Source organism: Microtus oregoni, unplaced genomic scaffold, assembly GCF_018167655.1.
Source record: "Microtus oregoni isolate MIOR12 unplaced genomic scaffold, Mior012 000032F_ref0000030, whole genome shotgun sequence".
NCBI classification, from domain to species: domain Eukaryota; kingdom Metazoa; phylum Chordata; class Mammalia; order Rodentia; family Cricetidae; genus Microtus; species Microtus oregoni.
Window position 1 is genome coordinate 1,601,249 of NW_024543091.1, and position 26,316 is coordinate 1,627,564.

General features: G+C 40.6%; 1 protein-coding gene across 1 annotated transcript in view; it reads left to right on the forward strand.

Annotated features, from left to right (window-relative positions):
* Positions 1-26,316, forward strand: part of Ube3d (ubiquitin protein ligase E3D) — a 138,003-nt gene that overhangs the window by 24,581 nt on the left and 87,106 nt on the right. The window contains exons 5-8 of the mRNA XM_041679690.1: positions 3,652-3,721; positions 10,038-10,107; positions 12,714-12,822; positions 15,531-15,694. Coding sequence (XP_041535624.1) covers positions 3,652-3,721; positions 10,038-10,107; positions 12,714-12,822; positions 15,531-15,694 — 413 coding nt within the window. The remainder of the gene's footprint in view (positions 1-3,651; positions 3,722-10,037; positions 10,108-12,713; positions 12,823-15,530; positions 15,695-26,316) is intronic.

Sequence of the window (26,316 nt, forward strand, 5' to 3'; positions counted from 1 at the left end):
TAACTGCACTGGAGATATAGATAGTATATTGGGTTCAGGAATGCAAGTCCAGCCTGAGCAACATAACAAGACCTCATTTTGCAAAGCAATGAAACTTAGTGCAATCATACTTTATTTTATTTTTTTAAAGAAGCAAAATTGAATTTGGCTTGATTACTGCTGGAGAGTATGACCAAGACCAACTTTATCTTTTATTTTTGGGGGCACTGAGTTAATTTATGGGTTTGAGGAATTTTTTGTGATTTTCATAACATTTACACAGTACATTGATCATCTTTATTACTATGCATGCTTCATCTGCCCCCTTTTTTCTTACTAATGTGATTAAAAGCAAACAATAGTATTGTGTCATTTCATCCCTATGTGTTTCCATATGTGTTTAGGTCTAAAAATAGGGAAAAAAGAAATATGTAACCTCAATTACCATTATCACACCTAATAAAATCAGGTCATATGCAAATTTTATTAGTTTTCTTCAAAGTATTTTCAGTAGGTTTATTTGCATGAAAAATGATTTGCTTTTTAATTGATCAATTTTTAAATGCTATTGTCCATATCTTATAAGGTTATAATCTTATTTTTAAAAACAAATAAATAAATCAGTGCTTTTCCTATTTTATTTATTTATTTTTTAGAGAAATGACTCAGAGGTTAAGAGTGCTTTTTGCACTCTTACCCAAGTTTAGGTCCCAGCACCCAAGCCAGGCAGTTTACAACTGTTTGTACTTCCTACTCCAGGGGATTTAGCACCATTTTCTGGCCTCCCTGGGCACCTGCATATACCTGGTGTGTGTGTGTGTTTGGAGAGAGAGAGAGAGAGAGAGAGAGAGAGAGAGAAGAAAGACAAAGTGACATGATCAATTATAAATGAAATGTGTAAGTGATGTAAGAGAAACCTGACACACACATGCACGCACACACACACACACACGCACACACACACACACACCCATACACACACACACACACACACACACCCCAAAAGCACTATTTTCTCTCTGGATAAAGCAAAATCCTTTCCAGCTTTGCTGTTCCAGTAAACCCTTTATTTCAAATTTACCTTATAGAAAATGACATCCTTTGAAAACAATGTTACTACCAATTTGATGCTGGCTGGATGTTTTTACCGTTAGCCTGAACCTGTAGATCTTGGCCTTCATGACCTCTTTGCAAGCTCCCTCTATCTGGGCATGAGCGATTTGGCACTTCCCTGGTCCGGGGGTCTGTGGCTTCAGATGGGAATGACTTTGTCCAATCACCTGCTGTGGCGAGGCTCTGCACCTGCTGTCTGCGTTGTGCTGGAGTTAAGGATGTTAATAGCTGGACATGGCATCACCTGTGCACCTTGAATAGGGACCTTGCCTGGCTAGTGCCAGGGCCAGCGTGAGCAGGCTTGAAAGTGTTCTATTTGGTAGTTTCCTCAACTGAGATTTGTAGAGACAGATCCGAGAAGCTGTGTAAGTCCCGAAGCTAGAGGAAAATAAGATAGGTTGCGAGTTATTGAAGTATGAAGATACTCATTTCAGAAGTCCCTGTGGGGAAGAGCCACCGGGCATTTGTGGGTTTCTGCTCGTAGTGGATTCAAAGGTAGGTGAAGGACTGAGTCAGAAAGACCCCACTAGGAGTTGCATAGTGACTTCTGATTAACCTTCAACTAAAGCAAGGCATGTATTTTTTTTTTCTGATCACATTTTTTCTTTATTTTAATTATATGTGTATTGGTGTTTGCCTGTATATATATATATATATCTGTTCAGCCAATGAGTGAAGGGCATAGTGTAGGCCCGAAGTGGCCATCAGATTCCCTGGAACTGGAATTATGGATGTTTGTTAACCCCCATGTGGGTGCTGTGAATTGAACCCAGGTCCTCTGGAATAGGAACCAGGTCTCTGAATCACTGAGATATTTTTCCAGCCCCAATACAGGCATTTGTTTTTTAACTTTTTCATGTAACTTGGTTTTGCCTTCAGGACTTGATTGGTTCCAATAAGGTATATACCATATCTATTCAATAATAGATTGCAACTGTGCACAACCTACTTTATGACTTGGTGGGTCACAAAATGCTCAGCTCATGATGGGCAGCTTGGGTCACATGGTAACTTGTTGGCATGTAGTCAAATGTTCTGTTTCTACTAAAACCTAATAGCAGGCCAAGAAGAACTGTCTCTCAAAGGTAGAATAGTTGTCTGTAGATGACGGTAAAACCTTTCTCCAAAGTCCCATAGGCCTCTTCTGTGATTCACCCATAGGATTCAGCCAAAGGCTCCAAACAGCATCCCTATCTGCCACTGACACCTCAAGTACCATTGGGTCTGCTGCATCATCAGATGTAGAACAGCCTGCACAGTAGCCTGGACTTGTTGAAAATTCTTCTATCTTAGGCTCCACTCAACACTAGCAGCTTGTCAGCCCTTTGGTGCATTGGTCAGAATAACACACCTAAGGCAGGCGTTTGCTGTCTCCAGAATCTAAATTGGCCCACCAAGCATTGTGCTGCTTTCTTGGTAGCAGGAGGCTCTAGACACAATAACCTACCCTTCATCTTTGAAGGGATATTTATGCATGTTCCACATTACTGAACTTCCGGAAATTTAGCCGAGGTGGAAGATCGCTAAATTTGTACCCATGGAGGCCAGAAATGGACACTGGGATTGGACTTCCATTCCCTGGGATAGAGATTACAGATGGCTGTACACTGCTGTGTGGGTGCTGGGAATCAAACTGAGGTCCTCTGGAAGATCAACCAATGCTCTTAACTACCGAGCCATCTCTCCAGCACCTCTTCCTGTTTTTAAATTAAATTGTCTTTTATTTTAAGTCAAGGTCTCACTGGTTTTACACAAGATAGTCTGGAACTTTACTATGTAGCTCAGGCACACCACGAACTTGCAATCCTCCTGCCTCAGCTTCATAAAAATTGGATTATAGGTGTTTAACACCATACCCAGCTTCACACGTTTTTAGGACATCAGCTACATTGCGACACATATGTGAATGAAGAACATTGTGTAGCTTTAATGAAGAATTACTGTGGGTCTCAAAAATAATAACATTCTTTAATGACGAGGAGAATGTCAGCATTTAAGCAATATCCTACTGAACTTGGAGTTTTGAAGTCTGATAGTGTTTCAGGAAATTTTTTTTCACTACCCATCTCTCCAGTTACAGTGCATATCTTAAATGGAGAAAAATAGAAATACATGAACAAGTTGGGTATTTTTAACTTCTGAATTATGGGTGGCTATGATTGTAGGTGGCACTGGACTCAGATTGAATGTGTGAGCTTAGCGCTCCAATCCTTCTGTATTCTGGGTGCTCTGAGTTCGGGTGAGTTAGCCACCATTGCCCATGTCCCTGATCTTTAGAAGTATGAAGTGCTCCTTGTTCCGATTATTTGGCAACGTTTGGATTATCAGGAAGTGGCTAGATTTGTAAAAGTCAATCTGTGTATTATTCTGTCTTTGGATAGGAGAAAAAATGATCTCTGCATGTGAGTTATGCACACAAGCTAAATGTATTCCTAGTATTGACTTGAGGGCAGAGTAGAATGTAAAGTTCAATGTATACCCTGGGGATTGTGTCAAAATTATATATTCCTTTTAAGAAAAGTTGAATGACATTTAAATGACATTTTTTCTTTTCCACAGGAACCAAAAGCAAATACCAAAGTCATTTGTAAGCGTTGCAAGGTAATGTTGGGAGAGACCGTATCATCAGGTAGGAATTTCATAATGCAAGGCTGAAATGACTGCCCTCTTACTTAAAAACCAAACAGATTTTATAGTCACTGTGTAGGAAAGAGGGATAATTAATTTATTTGATAGAATGCATGGCTTAAAGAATAGGAACCACCTAATCCATCACCCAGTCTGCCAATGAGTCTGTACTCTCTGACCTTGCAAGGGCTAGTTAGCAAACCATGGTTTGTCTTCATTGTCTCATGGCCTTTTTGCAAAGCATCAGTTTAGAGTTTGCACTTAGGTCCAACTTAAGGAAGGTTGGAGCCTTTTTCTTAACACGATTCTTCTGTCTAAAGAGTTAATACCCAGCGATGGAGAAGTTGCTTTTCTTTGCTACTATCTGCCATGGGGCCCTATTTTGTTTTTGGAAGTAGAAGGGGCCTTGTTGAAATACTAGGAAACACATTCTGGGTTTTGTACTTTGTTCCTTATTCTTTCTTTATTTTTATTTTTTCGTAAAGATTTTTAAATTTTGTTTTATGTGCGTTGAGTCTTTTGCTGGCATGCATTTATGTGTGCGTCACGAGTGCCTAGTGCCTGCGGAAGTCAAAGGAAGGCATCTGATTCCCCGGACCAGGAGCTTCAGATGGTTGTGAGCCATGATGTGGGTGCTGGGAATTGAACGTGGGTCCTCTGCAAGATCACTGAGCCATCTCTCCGGGCTTTCTCTCTCTCTCTCTCTCTCTCTCTCTCTCTCTCTCTCTCTCTCTCCCTCTCTCTCTCTCTCTCTCTCTCTCTTTCTCTTAACTTAAAAAAATATTATTTGTGTGTGCCTATGAATGAAGGAATGTGGAGGTCAGAGTTAAGCATTGTGGAGTTGGTTCTCTCATTTAAGCTTTGCACAGTTTCCAGGGGTCAAAGTCAGGTTGCCTAACTTGCATGGAAGTATCCTCACCCATGGAACCATGGCTTTGTGTGTGACTCTTTTTCTCGGTGGTATTATGCTTTCTGCAAACTCTCTATTATACTACTTTAAAATATAATAATGAAAACGTTGGTAATTAAAATGGTGTTTAAAGATACAATTTAAAATGTCTAGAGAGCAATAGCATGCTGTGTTTTCATGGGTAATGAATCATCACTTTAATATGATTAATTAGAGATTTAATTTAAGCTGTGCACTTAAGGGGAGGCAGATAGTGGTTTTGTATGTTTGTTTGTTTTACTCATTGAAATCTTATTAGTAGTTTCCTTTTCTGAGGAAGGAGAAAAGGAAGCATGCACAGTAACGATATCAGTGAAGATATTATCCCTCCCCACCTCCTTCCCTGAGCAGGAAAACAACCTCTTTATGTAACGTCTCAAAAAAACCTGAAGTTTTCAAAGAGACGTTTCCTTGATGATGTATGAGTACTACATTTATCTGTGGGTACAAGGACAAATGTTTAGAATGTATTTAGGGATTGTGCTAGTTTAGACTGATAATGCATGGTGGTTGTAAATTTTCCTTCAATAACCATGCCTTCACTAGCCCTGGGTAGTTGGCTAGGTTTCCAGTACTAGACTTGGTTTCCCTCATGTTTAGTGGGTCCTACATTTAATTAGAGAGCCGTTGGTTCCCGCCGAGGGACTGTACCTTTAGGGTTATCATGCCAGGCTGGTTGTGGTTCATAGGTGTCAGAGCTGGGTAGGACTGTTGGGTGTATTCCTCCTTTGGAAACTTGCATGTCACAGAAGACAAATTTTGTACAACATATTACTGGCTTTCAATATTTGAGTAGAACCTTTCCCCAAATGGTTCTGGGGGCTGAGTATAAACAAGGGCCATAGATATTCTTCAAGAAGCTGGAGTGAGCAATGTAAAACTGAACAAGGGGCTGGAACATGCTCTTCAGTGGGCAACTCAAGCCTGACACCCTGGGTTCAACCTTCTGAATAGACAGGGAGGTAGGAGAGAATGAGAACGCATGTATTGTTCTTTGAACTTCACACACATGTGCCTGTGCACATGCATGTACACACAAATACATGTAAAACTTTTTAAACATAAATTTAAAGCTTTTTCTAAAGAACTGAATTAATGACTGCATTGTATTTATATAGTTGGACGTGTTCCACAGTGTAAATTCAAGCCAGTTAACTGACTGCTTTATAGATAAACCAAGATCAAAACAAAGACCCGTAGTTGATGTAGTTGGTATATTACATGAAGTGTCTTGCACTGGTCCAAAAATTATTAGATCTTCAGTGCATAAAAGAGTGATTTGTACTCAAGAAAAATAAGGATTGAGGGGCTGGAGAGATGGCTCAGTGGTTAGGAGCGCTGACTGCTCTTCCAGAGGTCCTGAGTTCAATTCCCAGCAACCACATGGTGGCTCACAACCATCTATAATGAGATCTGGTGCCCTCTGCTGGCATACAACCATATATGGATGGAATGTTATATACATAATAAATAAATAAATCTTTAAAAAAAAAAGAAAAAAAAAGAAAAATAAGGATTGACAAACAGATCCTGAATAAGTGCATAGATTAGGAAGCTAATCTGTGGAAATAGCTATAATGATACATAAAGAATTAAATGAAAAAAATCTTTGAATAATTTCAAATATTATATTCCACAGAAGGAACAAATGGGTAAATTTAGAATTGAAAATTGTAATCTCTGCAAAGAAAAAACACTAGATGATCCAAACTACAGATTTAAGAAGATAGATTTTAAAAAAGTATTGAATTTTTAGATTGATAAAAATAGCCAATCCAAAGAACACACAGGGGAAATAACTAAAACAAATCAAGAGATGCTCAGACTTATGGGACAGCATCAAGTGTTCCTACACATATGTAAATGGAATCTCAGAATGGAGAAGAAAAAGAAGTCATAAAACAAATTTGAAAAGCTAATTGAAATCTGGGAGAAATTTGGTGGATGACAACAATTCTTCTGAGAAGTTAAGTAAGCCCCAGGTTGTGTAGAGCTGCTGGAAAGCGTCAAGGTGGGAGGGATCAAAGAGCAGAAGAAAACCAAACACACACAGGGACTTCATAACACAGCTAAGGAGAGTGTCTCGGAAATGGTGACCTCCAAGTGACATCAAAGTGGCCACACAAAGTGCTGCTGAGATAACCCATCACCCGACAGTACTGCATCCAGCAGAAATCTTGCTTAAAAATTAAAGAGAGAGTACAACTGTTTCTTGTTAACTACATAAAAATAAAGTGTTGTAAACAGACCTGCTCTACAGAAAATCCCAATAGGAGTTCTTCAGGCTGAAGTGCAAGATGCCAGGACAGTGTCTGGAAACACACAGACAGAAATAGAGTGTGGGAAATGAGTGGTATATGGGGGAATTACCACAGGAGCAAAGTCAGGACAGAATTCCAGGCGTCACCCCCTGCAAGGTGTCAGTTCTCATACAGACAGAAATGAAGACTACACAGAGCAGAGAATTGTCTCCCCATAATGCCGAGCTTCTGAAGGCTGCACCCTCCCAGCAAGGTGGGCAGGAGAGCTGGAATGACAGTAGGCGCCAGTCCTTGCCACTGGGGGACCTTCAGCTGTTTAACTGAGCATAGTCTACCTAGGACTAGGCATGCCCCTAGATACTGTCAAAGTCAGATGTCTTTCACCTGTGGAAGGAAACCTTTCATTCTCAAATTCTTATATGTAAAATTTCAAATACAATGCTGTTGCACAACCAAAGCTAACTAGGCACACGTGTTAACTAGACAACCCCCGCCCCGCCGCCGACCATCATGGTTTTCCAAATGTGAGCAAAATACCCGCAAAGAACTTAAAGGGACAGAATTTATTTTGCCTCTGGTTTTAGACCACTTGAATCTGGACCTGTAGAGAGATAGCATCATTATAGTGGGTTTGCGTGGTAGAGGCTGCTCAGCCCATAGCCAATAGTGGGGCTTGGGGCTGCGATAGAACACAGACACACACCTCAGGACCATCCTGTGAACCTACGCCCTCTAGCTAGGGCCCACCTCCTAGGCTCCTCATAATTTCTCAAAATAGCTGGGCCTCTGGCCTTCAACAGTGAGCCTGTGGGGACATTTCTTATTCATCAGAACTTTGCCAGGATCTAACTGTAGAAACAGACTTCTTATTGGAATTGTACCGATATATATAAGCTGTAAAACATGCTTGGTATATCTAACATTGTAAAAGACACATCCGAAGATGGCTGCACACAAGAATGAATGAAACGGTATGTGTGTTTGGAAACGCTCCGTGATATACTCTGAGACTGTACTGTGATTGAAGCCAGCAGTTTGGAAAGCTGTTGATAGCAGACCTGATACAAGTTAAATCAAGAATTAATAAACAGAGGAAAGATGAGAAGGATCTTTAACCCTGCACACTGAAGCAGAAAGTAGTGTGTGGAGTATAGACAGAGATGTAGACTGAGTGTTTAATTGTACATCTTCGTGGAAAGAGGGAAAAGCTGCAGCATAGGCTGTGTTCGAACAAAGAGTCGCTGAGAATTCTATGAACTGATGCAGAGCTATCTACAGATTCAAGAGGCACAATGAATTCCCATTTGGTGAGGCCCAAGTAAGATAAATAAAAGAAATCTGTATCTTGGTGCATCAAAGTAATGGCTGCAGAATGAAAAGCAAAGAAAAAAATCTTAAAAGCAACCAAGGGAAAAAAATGACAGCTCACCTTCAAAGCAGCAGCAGTAATGGAAATTTGAAGAGAGCGGATGGCATTGTCAGTGTGCACAAAGAAATAACTGTTAACCCCAGGACTTTGGAGCAACTGAAGTCTCCTCAACAAAGAAACAAACAGGCCAGGGTAGTACACCGCTAGCTGTTTCCTACGAAGAGAAATTCCACCTGTACCCGGATAGAAGAAAGTGACCCCGGAAAGCTCAGAGAAGATTGATAGAGCGGGTGGTTGGATGTGGACAACAGCCAATGAATCCCCACCACGTGAAACCAGCACAGGCACTCCGGAGTTAATAATTACCACCAGCTGGGACATAAAGAGTCACTGTGTGACATTAAATGATTCGCTTCCATACGTGATGATAAGACTTCAGAATAGTAAGGTGACATTGACAGAAATGAAAGGAAACATATTTTCATGCTTTTAGATACATAATGTATAATTACCATTATATGCTTTTTATTGATTTTATATTTTTTACCTTTTTCTGTGTTTTACATCAAGCAATTGAATTTTTTAAAAAATTTGTTTTGATCTTATTATAAATGGACAACATTGTTTTTAAGAAAATACTATTCTAAGCCGGGCGGTGGTGGCGCATGCCTGTAACCCCAGCACTTGGGAGGCAGAGACAGGCAGATCTCTGTGAGTTCGAGGCCAGCCTGGTCTACCAAGGGAGTTCCAGGACAGGCTCCAAAGCTACAGAGAAACCCTGTCTCGAAAAACTAAAAAAAAAAAAAAATACTATTCTAAATTACTTCTGGTTTTTATTTTTAAAATTTAAAATATGCAAGAAATTCTATTGCCTAAATAAGAATTTTCTTCAGCCTTTACATATTTTAATTTGTTTTGAATATTTTTATATTAGTATCATCGTCTTTGTAGTCTGGTGTATATTTTGCAAGTTTTCTTGGTGATGTTCAACTATACATACAGTTTTGAGGCTTTTGCCAGGAAACCGCTCAGCAGTCTCTATTTTCAGTTCTGGTAGCGATGCGAGCAAACCTGCCCACTTCTTGCGAGGATGCACCATGCTGCACCTGCCCTCGAAAAGTATTTTGTTTGATGGTAAAAAAGAACACTTCATTTTGTTCTGCGTTTCCCTTGTTACTAATGAGATGAAACTTTTACCTGGATTTTTAAGCCATCCTAGATGGTTATATTTAAATTATTTTTTTAATCAGATGTCTAGTCTGCTGTTTAATTGTTTTCATAGTTAACAAGATAAGCAGAAAATCAGATTTGGTGAGGCCTATGCGTGAATACAGTCAGTGAGATTCCAGGTAGATAATGGTGTCATGGTTACAGCTCTGCGCTTTGGGGTACCCGACTAACGAGCCTTCCTCAGCAACTCTGATTTGTAGGATCTCTATCGAACTGAGGAAGCAAAGGTCTTCATTTGGGGACTGTGAGATCCCAACTTCCATGTGTAAGGTCTTCTTGTTGGTGTAGATGCTGAGCAGATCCCACATGACCTGAAACCTTGGTGTTATCTTTTTACCAAAGAGGGAGTGCCTTTTCCTTGAAACTGAGTATTTTTGGAAATTGTTACTGAGATCCAATTTTATGAGTAGTCAAACAAAATAGTTTGGAAGGTCATAATTCAGGGCCAGCATGTCTGTGACATCAGTGTATTGGGAAGATTTTTAATTTTCTTCTTCTTTGTTTCCAGAAACAACTAAATTTTACATGACCGAGATAATTATCCAGCCATCTGAGGGGAGTTTTCCTAACATACCAAGGTACAAATAACGAATCAAGTTATTGTATAATTTGAAATATGGAAAAAGACAGGTACAATGATTGAGAATGCATCTCTTCATAGTTCTATTTGAAAAGGGATTTTTCTATTTAAAGTCCCTGTGAGTAGCTGGCTATTAGATGAAGCAAATCACACATACACACAATTTGAAGACTTATTTCTTGCTTAGGTGGTGCTATAGACAAATGTGTTTCTGTTAATCTAATTGGGGCAGGTTTTTTCCTGATCTTATATTTCATCATAGGCTTTTGAATATTAGTCCCGGCTTTAATACTGATTTGTTTAAAACTGGAAACAGAGAGCAGTTTCATGGGCACCTACTTTTTAAGATGGTTACTTTGCCTTTAAAGTATCAGTATTTTCTTTTACTCCTTTTGTTCACAAGCGCAGGTGACCTGTATTGTGCTGGTTAGTTTTGGCACACCCTAGAGACACATGGGAAAAGGGGACATCAATTGAGGAACTGCCTCCATCAGATTAACCTGCGGGCATGTCTGTGAACATTTTCCTGACTGATGATTGCTGTGGCACTGCCCAGTGCCACCTGTGGGCAGGAGGTCATAGATTATAGAGGGAGGCAGACTGAGCAGGCCATGGGAAACAAGCCAGTAAGCAGCGTTTCTCCATGGCATCTGCTTCAGTTCCTGACTTGAGTTCCTGCCGTGCTTTCCTTTGATGGTGGTAATGGTTAGATTTATGTCAACTTAACACAGCTATAATCATCAGAGAGGAGGGTGCTTTGATTGAGAAAATGCCTCTATAATACTGGACTGTAGGCAATCATGTAGGGCATTTTGTTAATTAGTGATTAATGGAGGACAACCTCCCCTATTGTGTGTGTGTGGTACCACCCCTGAACTGGTGATCCTGGATTCTATAAGAAAGCAGGCTGACTTAGGCCATATGTTACATTTGTGTAGCCTGGTCTTCTTGTGGAACTCCTAACAGTAGAAGTGGGACTGTCTTTGACTCTGTTACCTGTTTTTGGAACCTTTTCTTCTTACTGGGTTGCCTCGTCCAGCCTTAAGAGGAGAGGAGGTACCTAGTCTTTTTGCAACTTGATAAACCATGGCTGGGGAATATACATGGGAGACCAGCCCTTTTCTGAAGAGAAAGGGAGACGAGTTGCTAGAGGAGGGGGGGTTATAAGGGTGAGCTTGGGAGGAAGGAGTGGAGGGAGGGGAAAATGTGATTGACTGGGAGAATAATTAATTAATTAATTTTTAAAAAAGAAAAATCAGGCTGAGCAAGCCACAGAAAGCAAGCCAGTAAGTAGGCAGCACCCCTCCATGGCTTTTGCATCAGCTCCTGCCTCTAGGTTCCTACCCTGTTTGAGTTCTTGTCTTGACTTCTTTGATGATGAACAGTGATGTGGAAGTGTTCACCAAGTAAACCTTTTTCTCCACGTTGCTTTGGTTACAGTGTTTTATCAGAACAATAGGAACTCTAAGTAGGACGATGACAGACTGTAAAGTGGACACTAAAGAAACCCTTTTTCGCCGGGCGGTGGTGGCGCACGCCTTTAATCCCAGCACTCGGGAGGCAGAGGCAGGCGGATCTCTGTGAATTCGAGACCAGCCTGGTCTACAGAGCTAGTTCCAGGACAGGCTCCAAAGCCACAGAGAAACCCTGTCTCGAAAAACCAAAAAAAAAAAAAAAAAAAGAAACCCTTTTTCTCACTCAAGTTGGTTTTCGGCCATGGTGCTTATCACAGCAACAGAAAACAAATTAACATGTGTTAATTATTGATACTCCAAAGTTATGACATCCTGACTGTGAACTTGAGTTTTATCCTCATATGCATGCTTTGATTCTGTACCTTGGAACTGTCTCTTAAGGCAGTGTAGATGGAAAAGACTGTCACTGATACTGCCTTTGGGAGGAAATTCCTCGCCTTCTTAGCTATTTCCTGTCTGATGTGCTCTAGCCTGTGAAGCTGAGTTGTTGCTGCTTTTCAATGCAGCACATAGGTGCGTATGAGTGACTTGTCTCGTTGCTCTGACAAAATATCCAACAAAAGTGCCTTAGGAAGAGGTTCCTTTGGCCCACAGTTCAAGAGCACAATGACTAATGGTCGAGAGGTAATGGTGGCAGGACCTTGAGGCAGTTGGTGACACTGTTCGGGAAGCAGAGACTGACAAATTCTGGTGCTCAGCTTTCTTTCGCCTTCTTATTCAGTCCTTGGAGCATGGAACAGTGCCATCCAAAGTAAAGATTGATCTTTCCGTTTTTTAATTATTCTAATAATTATTCTATAATCCGTTGTAGACATGGCCAGAAGTTTGTCTCCTAGGTGATGTTGCATCTTGTCAAGTTGTTGGTCAATAGGAATTTGTCACGGGGAAATAATTATCCTTTGGATGGAAAATATATTAATGATAATGATAGCAAGATCAATTTTAAGAAGAATGGAACAAATACAAATGCATTCTAATTTTCCAAACCGCACATTAGTAAAGACTCTAAAGAAATGGATGGTGTTCAGGAAAGCCTGGCACAAGCTTCTAGGTGCCTATGAATCCTGACTTCCCTTGTTACTAAGAATTATGACAGGTACACAGTGACAATTGCTTTCTGTTCCAACAGGTCTCAGTTTGTTCAGAGTGTTCTTGCCCAGTGCCTGGTGGAACTCTCCTCTGCTAGAAGCACTTTTAGATTCACGATTCAAGGTCAAGATGGCAAAGTATACATCTTGGTAAGGAAATTTTTCATCGACTTTTTTATGGCCTTGTAATCCAGGGCCTCAGAAATGTTTTAGTTTTCATCATTCTGTTTTCTTGCCTCTCAAGTCTAGATACTAGAATTTGACCATAAATTGAACCTTTAAAATCAGTTAGTCCATAAGTCAAGCTTATTTCATTTAATAACACATGACTGGGTACCTCTGTATCCTGGGTTCTGAGGATGTAGATAGAAGGAAAACTCAATTTTTGTTCTTTAAAACCTCATACCTAAAATGATGCTTTTTGCTCTTGGTAATGGCCCTTCTGGACAGTGTCACATGGCTCTGCATCATTCTCCTCTTTTTGTATTTGTTACTTTTAGCATTCAAATATGACTCTCCTGTTTCTGACTGCCTCTGATGGCTTGGTATTTGAGAAATAGCAAGTTTGGAGAAGAGGCTGGCATTGATGGATCTATAACCTCTGTGTGCTGCAGAAGCCAGTATCATCCCACCTTGGTTTAGAATGATGCTCTGCACAAGTAAATTTTATTCATTTGTTTGGAAGCCTGAATAGCCTGGACCATACTCTTCTCTGTGTCTGGTTTCTTCAACTAGTTAACCCATACAGAGCGCTTCTTATTTGAAAAGCACTTCTCTGGGAGTTCAAGGTCTTTAGGAAACTCACAGAGTAATATGTGATAGCACTGTCATTGTTTGAAATCAGTATTAGTTTTCTTGGTGTGTGCATGTAAGTGTGAGTACACACATGTTTTGAGGTCAGGGGTCCATGTATAGTGTCTTTTTTTTTTTTTTTTAGATGGTCTCTCACGAAACCTGAAGCTCATCCAGTGAGCCTCAGGGATCCACCTGTCTCTGCCCACTAGTACAGAGATTACAGCCACATGCTGCCAGTCCCAGGTTTTCACATGGTCTCTGGAGACTGAACTTGGGTCCTCCTTCTTGCATGTCAAGCACTTTATTACTTGAATCGTGGTCCTAGCCCTAGTTTTTGTGTATTGAAAGAATTTCTTGTAACATGAGGGCCTGCTTGTTGGGGTTGCTGTCCTGCCCAGTTCCCACAGCTGGTAAATCCCAAAGAAAATCACACAGAGGTCTACATAAGTTACAAACTGATTGACCCATTAGCTCAAGCTTCTTATTAACTCTTATAACTTATATTAACCCATTATTCTTATCTATGTTAACCACATGGTTCAGTACCTTTTTCGGTGGGACAGGTCACCTCTTCCTTCTTCAGTGTCTGGACAGGACTGGGGAGGAATGGGCTTCCTGCTTCCCAGAATTCTCCTGTTCTTATTGACCCACCTCTACTTCCTATCTGGTTGTTCCACTTATACTTCCTGCCTAGCTACTGGCCAATCAGCATTTATTTAAAATATAATTGACAGAATACAGAATTGTTCTACACTGGTTTCTAGTTGAAAATCATCTATTAATTTTCTTAACATTGAAATTTTGCTTTTCTGACTTTCTATGATACACTTTCAAAATATATTCAGACACTAGGAAGAACCTAAAGTGCTGCTTCCCCTGTCCTATCTGCTCCCCAAGCCTAGTTATGTCATGCTTTCCAGAGGCAATCATAACGGTTTGATATGTATAATATCAAATATGTATAATAATATGTGTAATAACATGTATTTTCTACCTGTATACAACTATTCCCAAGAATTCTTACGGGTACTTGAGATTTTAATGAAAAACAAAGCAGGGTTACGTTATTAGCTTTTCAGTTTCATATAATAGAGAGGATTGTTTCTTATTATAATTGTAGGTTGAATTCTATTCTTTAATGACTAGAATTATACTATATGGCTACTAAAGAAAATAGTCATTGCACATGTGTTTGATACTTCTTTAGGAGTGAACACTTGATTCAGCATTAGAAAATGTGTATTTTAAGATCAGATAACTATCACCATACATAAAAGTTGTATTAATTTATCTCTTCTAGTGGACATTCTTGTACCCCACACATCCTATTGACCAGGCTGGTACACCTATTCATAGCTGCCGACTATGGAATGCCTATGGCTCACAGTTACCCCTTCGGTAGAGATTGCCCTTGTATGACATGCTTTGCCTTGCCCAGGGAGTTCTACTGCTCTTAGTGCTTTGCTCTGTCTCTTAAGTGTAGTGCAAACACATAAATTTACCTACTGTCCTGCTAGTTACCTAGACATTTTTATTGTTCTTCTCTTGCCTGCATTCTCTTGCTATTCTTTGCCTGTCTCTTATATTGTTGGACCCCCTCACTGATGTCTAGGATTAATTATAGCATTGTCATTTATATAGTTAATGGTTTTTCCTAATCAAGTTTTTTTTGTTGTTGTTTTGTTTTGTTTTTTTTTTGGACAGGGTTTTTCTGCATAGCCCTGGATGTTGTGGAACTCACTCTATAGACCAGGCTGGCCATGAACTCACAGAGATCCGCCTGCCTCTGCCTCCTGAGTGCTGGGATTAAAGGTGTGTGCCACCACTGCCTGGCTCCTAATCAGTTTTTTAAAAGCTTATATGGCTGCTCTCCCAAATGCTCTACTGTTTATAGAAAAACAAACAAACAAACAACAAAATGTAGCAACAATAAAATAACGTCTAGCCTACTGTATATGTAATTATGTTTTTCTGTTACTTTTTGTGGGTTTCTGTAATGGCGATATACAATATAGATAAAGTAGCAATATTTTCCTCTGTGGACTTCTCTTCCCATACTTTAGCTCTGGATTTTAAACTCAGACAGTTTGGTGATTGAACCTCTGAGAAGTTCCAGGTGTGTCAGGAAGTTCCCACTGTTGGAAAATACATTGGAAGCTGACTCTCGCTCTGCCTGGAACGCCATCAAAGTCCTCTATCAGCCCTGCATCCGAAGCAGGAATGAAGAGTAAGTTGTACTTTTGTTTTTTTCCTGTTCCACATTACATTTTAGCTGTGATCGCCATGTTGGCACTAAGAAACCAGTAAGTTAAATGCTCCTTGCTGCTGCTGGGAGTCTCACTGCTAAATATAATGCTTTGCAAGTAGACAGAGTTATTACAGATAATTCCTACCAATATGCAGAGACCTTTCTTTTCCTGAACATAGTTAGCCCTTTTATTATAATCTCAGCTGTCTGTAAGATGGCTACTGTGCCAAGGCAGGCTTCCTTAGCTCAGCACTGCCTGAAGCTGTCTGTGGGCTTTCAGGGTACAGCGGTGAGTGAGCAATCCCCACCTCTGGGTTTGCTTTGTAGCATGCGGAAGCAGACAAGAAATAAAACAACAAAAACATTAAGGGATTTCTATGACTTCTGTGTGCCCCGTGCACTTCTGAGCCCACGTGAGCATCCAGCTCACTTAAGGCGAAAATGGCTTTGTGAAATAGGTGTTACCTTGACCCCAGTTTTAAAGATCAGAATTCTAGGATGTAGTGGATGAAGGTACAGAGAAGTGGAAGCGGATGAGGTAAGTGGTACTTAGGAGGTTGCAGCTCTGTACTGAGAAGCAGGAGGTTCTTCTTAATGTGGTGGCAAATGGAAACTCGGAGGGAGTGAGGAAGCGACACGGTAGGACCTGTCTAGTGAACAACAGTCCGCAAAGAGGAGACATCAAGTATTTTAGGTGGTCAGTTGGAAGTTTATACTTGTTCTCTGCTCTCAGATGAGGCTGATGAAATGTGTGCTAAGAACATAAAGATCCCAGTGTTTTCTCTGGGTAGTAAATAAGACTGTTTTTAAAATTAGTTCTAGAAACAGGTCCCAGTGCCATTATCAATGGCTTCTCAGTCCATCCCCATTGGCAGCCACATTCAGAGAGCCCGGTTTGATCACATGCTCATTCAGTCCTGGTCCAGCTGGATTTGGTGAGCTCCCATTAGATCAGGCACACTGTCTCAGTGGCTGGACCAACCCCTCATGGTCCTGACTTCCTTGCTCATCTTCTCCCTCCTTCTGCTCTTCATATGGACCTTGGGAGCTCAGTCCATTGCTCTGATGAGGGTCTCTGTCTCTGTCTCCATCCGTTGCCAGACAAAGATTCTGTGGTGATATTTGAGAAAATCATCAGTGTGTTAGTTGGGCAAGACCACTAGGACCTGTTTCTATTGCATGTACTGGCTTTTTGGGATCCTAGTCTATTTGGATGCACAGCTTCCTAAGTCTGGATGGAGGGGGAGGGCCTTGGACTTCCCACAGGGCAGGGTACCCTGCCCTCTCTTAAGAAGGGAGGGGGAGAGAGAAGGGTGAGTGGAGGAGTGTGAGGGGAATGGGAGGAGAGAGGAAGTGTAAATTTTTGAATGGAAAAATAAAAAAATTTTTCTATAAAAAAAACAAAAAAATAAAATTAGTTCTATTTTTAAAAAAGGTAGAAATAAACTGAAAATTGAATGTGTGTAAACCATGAAAGTCATGTCCTCTCCGTGAGTAAAGTGGGTTGTGTAATCAGTTCTCATCTGTATTCATTTTGCGTGGACATGATTTGAGTGATATGCATATGTCTTTCACTCTTAGCAGAACTAAAACCTTTCATTGGAGGCTCTTCAGTGTTACTGTATGGTATTGTATAAAACAGATAATTTAACCATTTTTTTTTCATGCATGGATGTTTGTGTTGCTTTTTGCTGTTGTAATTAATGTAGAATTAAATACTGTCACGTAGTCGTTTGCTGATTATGTGTACTTTGTTTTAATAAGAGGGGTCTGAAGAGGTGTAGCTGTTGACTTGAGAAGTATGTACATTAAGAACTTTTGATGGATAATCTCAAATCATTTTTGACACGGTAAACTTGTACTGTGATCTGGAGTTTCCTTTTTTTGTCCATTTCCCTAGTTTTATCAGGACTGACATTTCGATTTTGCTATATAAACAATAAAGATTCAGTTGCTTGTCCTTATATATTATTCAGACATGTTCAAGAACAAGAATGTGCTTCTGTGTTTTATGCCTTGAGGCTATGGGGTCGTTAATATATGGTCAGCTTGTAGGCTGCTCCTTGCCTATGTTCTCTGTTGACGTGTGTATGTACCATTATATATTTAGATTTATGTAGTCACTTATTAAAAATCTTTTTTATTTGTGTTTTGTGAAAGATAATCTTGAGAAAGATGTTTTAAATATCAATCAGCATGATTATAGAAATCATTTTTTTTGTGGTTCTAATGTCAAGTTTTGCATTTTATGATTGAAATGTTTGTAACTAAATGCATGTTTATGGTGTGGCCAATTTACCTGGTCTCATATTTCAATAGGAATGTTTTTCTTTTCCTTTGATGCTAATTTTGTTCCTAGTTGGTCTCATGTTAATACTGCTATATTCTATTGCATTTCTTTATTGTCACCTGTCCTGTATCATTTTATCTTAAATGTATGTTTCATGAATTTATACTTTGGAAACGACTTGTAGCTGTATGCTTCAAAGCTTCAATGAGAGTGAATGCAGCTTCGTTTTATTTTGTTTGTTTGCCATGAATGAGTGTGAGTGTGTGGTGCCATGGCAGGGCAGCATGTGGGGAGCTGGTGTTTCCCTCCTTGTTTTGAGGCAAACTCTCTCTAGTTTCTATGGCTGTGCTGGCCAGGGAGCTATTGGATGAGTCTCTTCTCTCCACTTCCCCTATCACTAAAGGAAGGCTGGGGTTACGGATATGTCTGTAATCCCACACTGTACCGTTTGTTTTCCCATGTGTTCCCAGAACCCGTCTCAAGCTGTTACCCACCGAGCTGTCTCCTTAGTGCAGTTCTCCCTGTTTCAGTGGTGGGCTTACATTTAATTTTATTGTGATTATTCACATATTTGGGCATAGTCCACCATCTTTTAGTTAGTTGCCTCTTCTCTGTGCCATTACTAGGTAGTCTTCTGATTATTTGAGATGGTTTTCATGGTTAACCTAAAATTTTTAATGCTTAAGCTTAAAATATTTTTAACGTATTTTAAGCTGAAATAGCATATTTAAGCTTAAGTAGCGTTTGTGCTCTTCAGTGAAGTGGAGTTTCATGGCTCTTTTCTTGTTCCTTTTTCAGCTACTTCTTTTGCTGTGCTGAATTCTGATGATTAGGATCCCATTTCTTCACCTGTCTGGTCAAAGTTTGCCCCCTTATTGCCTCTTGTGCATTAGATCCATTAACATATATATATATATATATATATATATATATATTTGTATATTTCTATAGAAATTAGAAAGTTTTTGTTTCATAAATGTTCAGAAATATTATTATGCTGTACATTTTTGCAACTTGTTTTTTGTTCAGTATCCCTTGGTTTTTTTTACTTGATAAGGCATAGTTTTTGTTTTCTTTTTTAATTTTTAAAATTTATTTTTATTTATATGTATGGTGTTTGCACGTAGGTGCATCATGTGTGTCTTGGTGCCCACGGAGGCCAGAAGAGGCAGTCAGGTTCATTGGAACTGTAAAGGTGGTTATGAGTAGTCTTGTGGGCTGGGAGCAGAATCTAGGTCTACAGCCAGAACAACATGCCTTCACCACTGAGCCATCTTCCCAGGGCCCGGTGCTTTGTTTCTGCTTTCGTTCTCTGAGACAGGATCACAGTCTGATACCAGGACTGGCCTGAGACTCACAGTATAGTCCAGACTGGCCTTCAATTCTTGCTGGTCTTTCTGCCTCAGCTTCTCAGTGTTAGGGACATGGGTGTGAGAAATCTCAGGCTCCATAAGTTACACTTCTAGGTGTTCTTCCACATTTGTCCTTTATGCAGTCCTTTACTGTCTGACCGTATCTTACACATGCTCTGTCTCTCTGGGGGAAAAAATTAAACACCTTTTTAAAAAGTTTAGTTCGTGTGTGTACACATGCCACAACATGTGAGTGGAGACCAGGGAACAACCTATGGGAGTCAGTTCTCTCCCTCCATGTCCTGGGGATTGAACGCAGGTCCTCCGGCTCAGCAAGTACCCTTACTCGCTAGTATATCACAACAACCCTGAAAACTCATTAAGATCCTCTCTTTGGTTGTCTAAGATTGCATATAGGTATATTGGAATGGGCAATTGTACACGGAATTTTGCGTGTCATGCCTCTTCCTGAGGATGTGATACCCTCTTGAGACTAATAATTATTCGTAGAACTTCCTGTTTTCTCTACACACCTTTTCTTTCTATATTAGCTCTACTTCTTTTTCTTTTTTTCTTTTTTCAAGAAGAGAGTTTGAGTTTAGTGCCTCTTTCTTGTGACTTTTTTCTTCCCATTTGCGTGAGGGCTTGATTAGCATTTTTGTGCTAGAATGGGCACTCTGGTAGTCAGGACTACCTCGGTCCTGCCCACTTTGCTTGGGAAAGAGTTCAAAGCAGTGTCTTTGTACAGTGAGATAGGGTATTCCTTTGTTTGGTAATTGTAGTTCCTCAGCTGGTGACTGTAGATTCTTGGTACCATAGCCCACCTTCATGGAACAGAGAGGGAGAATTAGGAAGGATAGGCCAGTAAAGATGCCGTATGTATACCTTGCTGTTTTCGTTTTGTTTCGTTTGTGTTTTGGACAGGGTCTCCCATAACCAACGCTGGCTTGGAGCTCACATTCTTGCTTTTACCTTCTTAATGCTAAGGTTAGAGTAGGCACCACCACCTCACCCAACCCATTTTTTCATTCGATAACTTTTGAATATTAAAAATGATTAAGTTACATTGATAAATTGCACATTCATTATATGAAGGATCTTTAAACTCTTATGGAACACTACAAGAATTTAGTAAACTGGAGCTGTTATTTTATACATTCTTTGTTTTAATCTTTGTATGTATGCGTGTGAGAGCGCATGCCCTGGCACATGTGTGGAAGTCAGAGGCTTGCCTTGGATGTCCTCACCGCACCACACCCTTGTTCTGAGGCGGGGTCTCCGGTTGGGTTGCCACTGCATATGCTAGGCCGTCTGGCCAGCGAGCTTCTGGTAGTCTCCTGACCCCTTTTCTCATCGGGCACTAAGACTGTAGCTGAATGCTACCATGTCCGTTTTTTTCTGGATGGGGATCTGAGCTCAGGTCTGCACCCTTGTGCAGTAGACACTTTGCCCACTGAGCCACTCCCGAGCATCAGTTCACTCATTCTTAACAAATATTTGCAGCATGGAAATTCGCTGACTAGAGTCAGATGTGTTTTGCTCTGTTTGATTAGAAAAGAAAAACGGTGCTTTTGTATAACTAAGGGGACAGTTCGTGTCTAGTAAATGACTCTGATTACAACCTTGTCTGTTGTAGGAAGTTCTTCCTCCTTTTCGACCCTGAAGGTGGATGGGAATCTTGTGAGTTGGGTAGCATGCTCTGAGTGGTTTGCTTTTTTTGTCTTCTAGGCGCTTTCGAGCCTTCCTTTGGGGGGCATAAATGAGCAAACTGTAGATGCGTTGGCATATTCTTGACACATGGGTGGTCCATTAACTATTTTAGTCCCGTGGGCTAGAGGCTTTTTTCTAGTGAGAGTGTGGATGGCCAGATGGTAGTCTAAAAGAGGAAAACAGCAAATGTAACTATGGTTTTATTTCCTTGAGCACTCACAAAAAGAAAAAAAAAAGCTGGCATGTAATATTTTTAGAATGTTCGTTCTTTCTAGCAACATCACTCACCATTTTGAAGAATTTTCTTTTCATGCCTCCCTTGCTTCAACCAGCATTTTCATACGTGGGTGAGCACCAATTTTTTTGTTTATTTGTTTTGCTTTATTTTTTGTTCCTACTGGCCCATGTTTTGTACTGGCAGAATAATGTATTTTAAGTCTTATGGTATTTAATTTGTATTTCAGAGCTTAGATTCTATATATTAACTTTTTAACTTTGGGTGTAACTTCTATAGTTTGATCCTACCACTTTCTTAAACTACCCACAGCTTCATATTCACTAGACAGGGATAACTTTACCCACAGTGCATATCTGGTAGTGTCTGGAGGCGTATTCACTTGTTCCAGCTTGGAAGGTTATAACATCTAGTAAATTGTTAAGAATTCTCTAAAACGTCCTGTGATAACGAAGAGAACCAGCTATAATAAATTTTCTGATCCCAAATATTAATCTGCCAAAGATGAGAAATGTCTTGGAAATGTCTCTTGAAATCAGGTTACTTTTACCTTCTCTTTTTGCATGTGATAGCCCAGGTTTCTTGAAATTGTATTTAGATCAGCAAACAAACTCAGTTCTGCTATGACATGGACCAAAATCTTTGTGACATCACAGGCGAACTTTGTTTCACAGAGTAAATGGTGAACAGTAACCAAATTTTTGTTGTTATTATACTTCTTTTGTGTAAGGAAAATGGTTCTCATAGTAACTTGCCCAGAAGTGTGATTGCAGGGACTTTGGCTGTTCTTTTTTTGAGTGGTCCCCATACTGCTTCTCAGAGGAGTCTAGCAGTTTACAGGTTCACCATGCCCTCCTCCCTAGTCCCTCCCACTCCCCACCCCCATTTGGCCTTTTTTATTTGTCTGTTGACTTTCTTTATTTCTCTCCTTTTGGCACAACTGTTTTCATTTGGGTGTGAGTGTGGCTTTAAGGAGTGGGGGCTGCTTTAAAAGAAGTCAGCCTAAAGGATATGAGGAGAGATCTCATTGCAGTCTTGATGAGCATTGTCTGATGATCAGCGATGGTTCAAGTCTCACTGTTGCTGCTCTGATAAAACCGTGACCAAAAGCAACCCGGGGAAGAAAGGATTCATAATCATCTTACGGATAATAATCTGTCATCCAGGGAAGCCGAAGGCAGGAACCCAGAGGCAGGAACTGAAGCAGAGACCACGAAGGAATGCTGCTTAGTGGCTTGCTCCCAATGGCTTGCTCAGCCTACTTTTTTACACAACCCAAGACCAGATTTGGCACTACCCACAGTGAGCTGGTCCCTCTACATCAGTCACTAATTAAGAAAATGCTCCACATTCGTGCTCACAGGCCAATCTGGCGGGGGCATTTTTGCCTTCTCAGGTGACTCTAGTTTGTGTTGAGTTGACAAACCCTAACCAGCATAGTGACACTGAGCATCAAGTCATATGCTTTGGTCATTTCTGTGCCATCTTCAGAGAAGTACCTATTCTAGTTTTTCTCTGGGTTGTTGGGTATTTTGGTTGAGTTGAAGCTGTACTCTGTAAGTCCTGATTATTAGTCTAGACTTAGGTATGTGACTTATGGCTTTTGTTCCTCTCACTTTTTAGAAGCCTGTTCATTCTGTTTATTGTGTCTTTTGATGAACAAAAATGCTTAAATTTGACCAAGTCCCATTGTCTGTTTTACCTTCATGTTGATGCCTGTGCTGGTAGTGTTTTGTGAGTGAAACCACACCCAGCTCTGCTTGTTTTTCTTCTGTGGACTGAGATGGTGAAGGCCAGCATTGACTCAAATACGGTGGAGAAATGCTGTGTGTTGGGCTAAGTTTAGAGGGATGCATTCTTTTGACTGATAAGAAAGATAGAGCAAACAGTGTTAATTTATGACAATTTTATATTCAGCAGGATACCCAAAGGCCTATTATTCAATAGTTGTTTAACCCCATAAGCCACTAAGCACTAGCTAATTTGAATGCTGTATGAATATGATGCTGAAGAAGCCGTGAGACTTAGAGACCGTCTGTAGGTCTCCTTCCGCGTTCATGCAGAATCCGTAAGATGGCATTGCTGGTACATTGTAGGAGACATTGACTTTGTAGAGCAGGGCAGACTCAGACTTCAGGTGTGAACAGCTACCTCTTACATTTCATATAGGAGGATACTGGGGACCAGAAATAAGTTCAGTTTGTCACTGCCAGCCAAGATTAGGGCTTCAAACCAAGTATTTCTTCCTTATGCCACATCTTCTCACCATGAAATTTTAGGAGATATAAAAATGGGCTCTAAGTGTGTATTTGATTTGAGAAAAGCTCCTCTACTAATTTAGAAGGTTGATGTCAGCATTCTCTTTGCTCCCCCAAATGAGCCACGTGTTGTCCTATGTCCAGTGCGTGTTTATATGGGGAATGTGTTACACTCGTAGCACAAAGTTCCGGGTCATAGGTTTATATCTGATATTTCAGATCAGAATGCAGTCGTAACAAATGCAGATTTTTTTTTTTTTTGGAAGTCCGGTGTCTTCATTTCTTAGAACAGAAAACCATCGAATGGAAAGTATCAGTTCGGTGAAGTGGGTCCTGCATCTACTAGAAAACACAAGGACTTCCTTAGAATCATGTCCATACATTTGTCTGCTGTTCATGAATTTTCACCCACCCTTTCCCATGTAGAGGCAATTCCTTATTATCAAACACATTCGTCACCTATTTCATGTGTGATTAGGAAAATCCCTCTTTTGACTTGAATGTACAATAGCCTAACCTACAGCTTGTTTACTTGGAATCCCACATGGTCCGTGACTAATTTGAAATCACTAAGGAGCAGACTGGAAATAAGACCATGGCATATAATAGAAGTGGGTGTTGCCTCTAGAGATTCTCACTTTCTTAGAAAAGACACATTGTGGGAAAAGTACAGTCACAGTCTGTGAGTGTGAGAAGAGGGAAGGGCAGTGTGTATGTGACATCATTCCTTGACAGCTTCCTACCCACCAGGGACAATGCAGAGAGCAGAGTGTCGGGTTCGTTGGGGTTAAAATTCTGTTGTCTCATGGCAGGGTCTGGTGTTACTAATGAGTGTTAGGAGCTGGAAAGGGATTGCTGCTTCTGATCACTTACTGAAACTTAGCTGGGGCTTAGGAGAAGGCTTTTAATTAGATGTCTGCAGTTTCTCAATTATTATTTTTGAAAACACCACAGATTGTTGATGGGAAGTGATCTCTTTTGAAAATACACCACATTCCAGTCCCTTAATGGAATTTTCAGTCGCTCAAATGTGTGTTTTCAGTTAGATTTTGTCTCCATTTTCTGTGAGTTTTGAAATTCTGTTTGGTAAAGAGATGAGCTGGCCACTGGTGTTGCAATGGCTATAAAGAAAAGGGTGCAGAATCCATAGGGTCCAAAGTTTCACTTTGACTTTGTCATGAGAAACATGGCATGTCCCTGGCTGGTAAGGATTTCTTCTTGGACATTAGGGTTGAAAAGTAGCACCATGGCTTCTATTATCAATAGCATTTGGGATTATTTTTTTCATTCAGACTGCTACAAGAACCCACCAAGTGCAGGCACATCTGTTGAAACTCCAATAAGTTGGGCATTTCATTTTTGACATTCCCCTTATTATTCCTGGTTGATACTCTAATGTTCCCTGTGGAAGTATGTGTCCCTTTCAGAGATCAAGGTGGAGCTTCAGGCCCTAAGTCTCTGTCTGTATCATTGCCTCTGAGGGCCGTGCTCTGTAGCTGTCTTAGCCTCAGTCAGAACCTGATGTGTTGGAGAAGCATCGTCTCCCTGCTACAATCCAACCCGTCATCTCTAGTTCTTCAGGCAACCTTCTTGAGAAATAATGCCAAAGTCATAGGAACAGATCCATTTCCATCGTCACTGCTGTCCCTCTATGTGAGCAACTCCAGTGAATAGGTTGTGTGGTCCCCCGACACCTGAATGTACTCACGTTAATGTATGCCTCAGAAGTGAATATGGAAATAGTTTGTATTTTCTAGTCCTTTTTCTGTCAACATTAAAACTGTATGGCATAATATTCTTTTAGTGTGTGTGTGTGTCTATGCGTCTGTGTGCGGAGTGCAGTTGATGTGTGTCTATGTGTCTGTCTGTGTGGGGAATGTGTGTGTCTGTATGGAGAGTGTGTATGTCTATGTGTCTGTGTGGGGAGTGTGTGTGTCTATGTGTCTGTCTGTGTGCGGAGTGCAGTAGATGTGTGTCTGTGTGTCTGTGTGGGGAGTGTGTGTATCTATGTGTCTGTCTGTGTGGGGAGTGTGTGTGTCTATGTGTCTGTCTGTGTGGGGAGTGTGTCTATATGTCTCTGTGTGGGGAGTGTGTGTGTCTATGTGTCTGTCTGTGTGGGGAGTGCAGTAAATGCTGTCAGGTATCTTCCCAGTTGCTCTCTATCTCATGTGTGTTGATAGTTTTATGTCAACTTGACACACAGACTATAGGTCTCTGAAAGGAGGGAACCTAATTGAGAAAATGCCTCCATAAGATTTGACTCTAAAGCATTTTCTTATTAGTTATTGATGGGGGAGGGCGAAGCCCATTGTGAGGGATTTCATCCCTGAACTGGTAGTGGTTCTGGGTTCTATAAGAAAGCAGACTGAGAAGCCATTGATAAACACACTGGGACTTGTTTTTACGGCATGTTCTGGCTTTTTAGGACCCTAGTCTATATGGATGAACAACTCCCTAGTCCTGGATGTAGGGGGGAGGGCCTTGGACTTCCCACAGGGCAGGGTTCCCTGCCCTCTCTCAAGCAGGGAGGGAGAGGAAGGAAGAGGTATGGGGAAGTGGGAGAGGATTGGGAGGAGGGAAGGAAGTGTAAATATTTGAATGGAAAAATTAAAAAAAAAATAAAACAAAAAAAAAAGAAAGAAAGCAGATTGAGCAAGCCATGGGGAACAAGTTAGTAAGCAGCATTCCTTCATGGCTTCTGCATTAGCTTCTGTCTCCAGGATTCTTCCTTGTTTAAGTTTCTGTCCTGACTTCTT